Source organism: Mustela nigripes, chromosome 14 (genome assembly GCF_022355385.1).
Source record: "Mustela nigripes isolate SB6536 chromosome 14, MUSNIG.SB6536, whole genome shotgun sequence".
NCBI classification, from domain to species: Eukaryota; Metazoa; Chordata; class Mammalia; order Carnivora; family Mustelidae; genus Mustela; species Mustela nigripes.
The window spans coordinates 93,964,224-93,970,431 of NC_081570.1; the positions used below are offsets into that span (position 1 = coordinate 93,964,224).

Genomic DNA, 6,208 nt, shown 5'->3' on the forward strand with positions numbered 1-6,208 from the left:
TAGTCCCATGTAATGGACCTGTTCTCTACAGTTGCACAATCTCACCTTTGTTTCTAGTGCTCGCTCTCAGGACTTGGGCAAGCACCTCTAGCTTGGAACACAGTTGTGGTGTAGGGGGATTGTCAGTGTTGTGGGGATTGGATTCACATCTTGGAAATTTTCCACATATCCTTACTCTCTTCTGGCCTTTACTCCCAAAAGAAATTCCAGCTAGACATCAGTAGCCTAAATGCTGTTTATTGAAAAGAGCGGAGAAGCGAGGGTACATGCTCCCTAGGGACAGGGTGGAATAAAACAAGCAGTGCAAATCCTTCTCCGGCTCAGCATATTCTCTTGCTGCCCCACTGGGCCATCTTGTTATTGACGGGCATCTTCAGGAAGCGGTCAGACTGCATGTAGTTAGCTATCTTCTCCAAAGCCTGAATGGAAAGCACACCAAACCTGGTAAAGACGCTAACCCAGTCCAACAGACACATCCCAAACCAGGGACATTCCCATACTGCCCGTCTCTATAGCATCCATCCCACCCCTGGCCACAATTTCATGCAGATAGTGCCATTAGGGTATAGAAGCCAGGCCCTTCCTAAGACATGAAGGTTTAGAGGTGTCCAACCATGGATCCCTTTACGCAAATGCTGGTGCTGAGAAAGAATATACCATAATGGGGTCCTCTAGGGACCAGGGAAGTATGGGAGTGTTTCTGAAAGGGAAAGGTGCAGGGAGCATCACCTCAAAACGGCACATGAAAGCCTTCAGGTTTGGAAATTCATCCAGGCACTTGGGCTCAAACATACGGTTCTGATCTAAGACATCATAGGTGAGGAAATCCACAAAGGTGAGCTAGGGGAGCAATAAGATGGTCAGGTTTGCAGGGTTCAGTAATATTGGGGAGATAGGAAGGCATCTTCCCCTTTTCCTGTCTTCCTACCTTTTCTCCTGCAAACCATGAGAATTTCCCCAGGAACAAGGAGAACTGTTTCAGTTGTCCAGGTAGCTGTTCCAAGTACTGAGGCTTCATTTTTTCCTGGGAGAGAGGGAAAAAGAGAGAGAGAGAATAGTTGTTACCACCTTCAGAGCGAGTCAGGGCATGAGCCAATGAGGGGACACTTAGCGGCCCCCTCCTCCGTGTGCCTCCCTCTTACTGCCTTCAATAGGGGTTGCAGAACAGAAAGAACAGGGGGCCAACACCAGAGTTATAGGACAAATGGACCCCCCCCCGCCCCTGCATTTCTGACAGGCTGGGTTGGTGGGACAGCAGAAGTAGCAGAATGGAGCAGAATGAACGCCAGGGTTTTTAAACACTCCTTTTCTTTAATGCCTGCCTGCTAAGGAGACTTACAAGGTCAGGGCTGTAGCACAGCCGGATCAGCTGCATGCGGAAGTCCATTACTTGGTTCTCCACGATGTCCACTCGAATCTTTTCTTCTTCAGTCTCGCCACCTACAGGCCAGCGGATGAGAAATCACCCTTGGAATCATCCACCTCCCGGAGAATTGCCAGCCTGGTCTCCCCTGCTGGCCCTACCCCACTCACACATATTGTGCTTGCGAGCGATGTAGCGCATGATAGCATTACTCTGAGTGATCTTGTTCTTACCATCCATGAGGTAAGGCAGCTGGAAGGAAAAGGACAGGTCAGATGAGCAACCAACCTCTCTCTTGCCTCCCTGCCTCTCTCTCCTGGGGAATTTGAGACTTGCAGGTAAGTAGTAGAGAGAAAATGCTGTGTTAGGACAAAGAAGAAAATAGCTGTTGGGTCCCCACCTGGTTCTATTTTTTTTTTTTTTAAAGAAAGGAGGGCTTCTATTTATTTATTTATTTGACAGAGGGAGGGAGAGAGATCACAAGTAGGCAGAGAGAGGGGGAAGCAGGCTCCCTGCTGAGCAGAGAACACGATGTGAGGCTCGATCCCAGAACCCTGAGACCATGACCTGAGGTGAAGGCAGAGGCTTAATCCACTGAGCAACCCAGATGCCCCTCCACCTGGTTCTAGGCCAGGGCTCTTAATCTTTCTGTGTGTGCATGTGTGTGTGTGTGTGTGCGCGCAGCCACAGACCTTTTGTCAGAATACGATTTTTAAATACATAAAGCAAATTATGTAGGATTTCACAATTTGTAAAACATTAAAGAAATAGAATTATCATGTGTGTCTATTTATGTGTTAAATAACGAGGTGTAATAACTATCATCATTTCAAAGTCTGATGCACGTAACTACTATTTATGTACAAGATCTGCCACACATGTAATGTAATGTGAAAATACCCAATTTTGACTAGTGACAAAGTCACAGCCATGGCTAATAACCAATGTCACTTATTACCTATATTCACCAGAGAAGGAATTCTTAACTTTTCAATTGTGGTTATTGGAAATGAAAATAACTTTTTTTCCCAAGCTCAGGCACCCTTGAATTCTACCTATTTTATCCAGGTTAAGAGCCCACATTCTAGATCCCCCTAGACCAGAGAGGAAAGAAGCAAGGATATACTTGAAGGCCTTCCCTTCTGCCCCCTCTTCTCCTAAGGACACCTACGTTAGGAAAGTCCAGGTCGAGCTTGAATTTCACATCCAGCCACTGGCTTCTATCATAGTCCGGAGCTGTAAGAGAATGAAGTGGGGCCCAACCTTCTTAACATCCTGCCTGAGAGTAGAAAGATCTAAAGAAATAACCTCATCTCAATACCTCACATTCCCAGGATCCCAAAGTTAACCATTTACTCTCCGGGCCTATTAAGTAAACTGGGTTGGACCGTGGCAGAGGGAGGATCCCCAGGCTCGATAAAGGATGCATCCACCTCTCCCCACGCGGGACACAGCAGGGGGGTCCCGGGTAATTGGGACAGATGTCCCACCCAACTTAGGCGTGATGCCACCCTCTGGGCATAAGACCACAGAGACAGTTCGAGGGCCGGGGGCTCAGCGCTGGACACTGGGTCACAGACACGGGACGCATTACCTTCCCCGCACGTGTACTGTTTTTCCTCATAGCATGTTTCGGTGAACTCTAGGAGCATGCGGATGGCATGCGCCAGCTGGGGAAGAAAAACCCGCCGTCAGCGCCTGCGCGGCGGCCACAGGCCCCCCAACCCCCGCCCGCCAACGTCCCCTGCCTGGGGCTGCGGCGACCGTGCATACTGCCCAGGCGGTCGTTAAGAGCGCCCCCCGCCCCCCGCTCCGCCCGAGATCGACCTCAGCGTCTTGCTGTCCTCAGCCCTCTCCGGGGCCAGGCGATCCCAGAAGCCAAACGGGATCGGTCGCCGCGGTCGGGGATCCCGGCTAGGGCGGGCTGCGCCGTGGCTAGGGTCGGCGGGCTCGGGAGTATCGCCCCCTCCTCTCGGAGGCCGCTGACCCTGAGCCTCGGGTCGCCTCCGCGACCGTCTCCCTGACCGAGCGGCTCGGTCGTCGGGACGGCACTCACCCCGCGAATATCCCAGTAACCCAGAACCATGGTCGACTTGGACAACGACATGACGGCCCTTCAGTGCCTTCGAGGTCTGGGGGTACGCGGCAAACGGGCAGGACTTTATACCCGACGTAAGTGGGCGGGGCCAACGCGAGAGCTCTGACTCCGCCCCCACCCAGCGTCCTCCCTTCTCTCCGCGAGTCCACGGGAATAGCGGCGGGACAACCTGTGTAGTCTTAAGGGCTGGAGGTAGGGCCGTGGCGGAAGCCGCTGGGTTTGGGGCTTTGCGCTCCCTGGTGGTGGCGCTGCGCTCAGGTGGTTAATAGTGCCAGTCAGGGCTGGAGGAGCACCAGCAACCCAGGCAGTGAGGGCCCTGCGGAATCCCTGGAGGGTGAGATTCCTGTCCTAAATATTTCTCCAGAGGGAGGAGGAGGGTGTTGGTGGGGGGGAGATGGACAAGCACCCCCATCTGGATGGACAAGCAGATGGACAAGCACGGAGAGGTGATAAAGGAAATTTTCAGTTTTCCAATGTTTGTGGGCCCTGCTTCTGGGCTCCCAGCGAAGCACAACTGTTATCATGGTTACAGTGACTCCACCAAACTTGAAAGCATGGGCTCTATTTCTGCCCCCAGCACGCATTGTACATCTGCTAGCAAAAAAACCCAAAAGGAAACATTTCAAACTAAAGATGAGTAAACATCTCCCTAAGTTCTGTTCTCATAGCTCTGAAGCCTTGACCCTTGCACATACTAAAAGCACAAGATAAAATTTGTGATTTTCCTGAAATGTCCTTCATCATGGTGATTTGTAACTCTTGATGTAACAGAAAACCATATATACCCTGTAGTAAACATTCATTCTCAGCAGCACTCTCTTCTTTGTGAAGATTGTATATCCTGGGTAGTTGTCCTTACTTGGGTTCTAATAAAATTCTTTTCCTTTTTTTCTTTTTCTCCCAGTTCTAAAAGGTTTGTTCATTATGTGTTGGCAGTTCTGTTATGTTGGCATAGTAGCATATCAGAGCTGCTTACCTGAGAACACCTTGGGGTCGGCTGGAACTCTGTGCTAGTACCAGCACCAGCCCCCTGTGCCCCTCTGACTTCTCAGTGTCTCATAGCTGTATCTGGTAAATTCTCCTGATATCTGGACCTCCTGAGTTGAAGCTCCTGACTTTTTCCCTAGTTGTTAAAGGTTACTGGTTGGTAATGTTCTCTAGGTGGGAATAACCTAGAGGGGGGATTTGATGGGTTGGTTGTTTCACTTTGGCATTATGCTGATGTTATTAATATGAAGCTTGAAGTTTGAATACAGTTTCTGGCTAGAAATAGGAGAGACTAAATCACTCAGCTCTGAAGAGAGGGGCCATTTGCTTCTTCCAGCCAAACAGTGCTTTCAGGTGACTGAAAGCCTAGGAGTGTCTGAGGATATTTCTCAAGACTTGTCACGGCCCCATAGGAATTTCCATCTGCTGAGGTAAGGGCTCCCCTGGGGTCTTACACATAAGGACTGATCGTTCAGTGCTCCGAGCCCCCTCGGGGGTCTTAGATCTTGCTGGGGAAAACTGAGACATCGAAGAGTACATCACAGCTGTTTGGAAAGTGACACTAATGAACAGCACCCTGTCAATCTGCCACACTTACTATTCTTAGACCTTATTCAAGCCTTATTCTAAAAATAAAACCAAAACTAAAAGAAATGGGGAACCTTGCTTCAAAGGATGGAACAACCCCCAGAAAAACCAAAAGCCACCCACAAAAATTCTGGTTGGCTATATGTATAGCACAAATGAGCCTATAGTTGCAAGTATTTACATAAATGGGAAAATTTAAGGATATTCTGAGTCTCACATGGGCCAAATAGGGTTCTTTTGACATGTCTGAATTAGTTTCTTGTGCACAAAGTTAGAGAAAGCCAGCTATAAGACTAAGTCACCAGACACTGGGAAGACATCTGGTTCAGTCAGTGAAACCCCCGGCTTTCGGGAAGGGACCAAGGATCATAGAGGTGTTCTGGCTTCATTTGGTTTGTCTGTTGCTGGAGCTTTTGGTATCTTTGTACACAACCAGCCATGTTCTAATTGGAAATGGGAAATAACTAATTAATGGATCCATAAATTTTAAGGCTGTCTTATAATTAGATTGTTTTTATCTTTTTAAAGATTTTATGTATTTATTTGACAAAAAGAGACAATGAGAGAGGGAACACAAGCAGGGGAAGCAGGAGAGGGGGAAGCAGGCTTCCCACTGAGCAGGGAGCCCAATGTGGGGCTTGATCCCCGGACACTGGGATCATGACCCGAGCCCAAGGCAGACACCTAATGACTGAGCCACCCAGGTGCCCCAGATCGGTTCTAATAAAATGGGGATATTTGGAGGGCTGCCTGGGTGGCTCAGTGGGTTAAAGCCTCTGCCTTTGGCTCAGGTCATGGTCCCAGAGTCCTGGGATGGAGCCCCACATCAGGCTCTCTGCTCCACAGAGAGCCTGCTTCCTCCTCTCTCTCCCTGCCTGCCTCTCTGACTACTTGTGGTCTCTGTCAAATAAATAAACAAAATCTTTTTTAAAAAGGGGGTGGATATTTGGAAACTGGGTCTTTAATGTCCTTTCCACAAATTTCTTTTATTATTTTTTAAAAAGATTTTTATTTATTTATTTTGAGAGAGAGAGAGAGACAAAGTGAGAGAGAGCATGAGAGAGGAGGTCAGAGGGTGAAGCAGACTCCCCATGGAGCTGGGAGTCCAATATGGGACTTGATCCCAGGACTCTGGGACCATGACCTGAGCTGAAGGCAGTTGCTTAACCAAC

The 6,208-nt window shown here is 49.0% G+C and overlaps 1 protein-coding gene across 1 annotated transcript; it reads right to left on the bottom strand.

Moving 5' to 3' along the window:
* Nucleotides 1-221: 221 nt before the first annotated feature.
* Nucleotides 222-3,543, bottom strand: GSTM3 (glutathione S-transferase mu 3). Its single transcript, XM_059374237.1, has 8 exons — nt 3,420-3,543; nt 2,958-3,033; nt 2,535-2,599; nt 1,534-1,615; nt 1,340-1,440; nt 929-1,024; nt 730-840; nt 222-419 (listed from the first exon to the last, which is right to left on the bottom strand). The coding sequence occupies exons 1-8, from the start codon at nt 3,468-3,470 to the stop codon at nt 321-323; spliced, it is 681 nt and encodes a 226-aa protein (XP_059230220.1). The 5' UTR covers nt 3,471-3,543; the 3' UTR covers nt 222-320.
* Between the last annotated feature and the right edge of the window lie 2,665 nt (nt 3,544-6,208).

What these genes read in the sequence shown, in the direction of transcription:
- GSTM3 (XM_059374237.1), bottom strand. Translation starts at nt 3,470, where the DNA reads ATGTCGTTGTCCAAGTCGACCATGGTTCTGGGTTACTGGGATATTCGC. An exon ending in TGTGCTACAGCCCTGACCTT is followed by an intron (nt 1,025 to 1,339) that starts GTAAGTCTCCTT and finishes CCTCTCTCCCAG; the next exon opens with GAAAAAATGAAGCCTCAGTA. An exon ending in CATGGTTTGCAGGAGAAAAG is followed by an intron (nt 841 to 928) that starts GTAGGAAGACAG and finishes TTGCTCCCCTAG; the next exon opens with CTCACCTTTGTGGATTTCCT.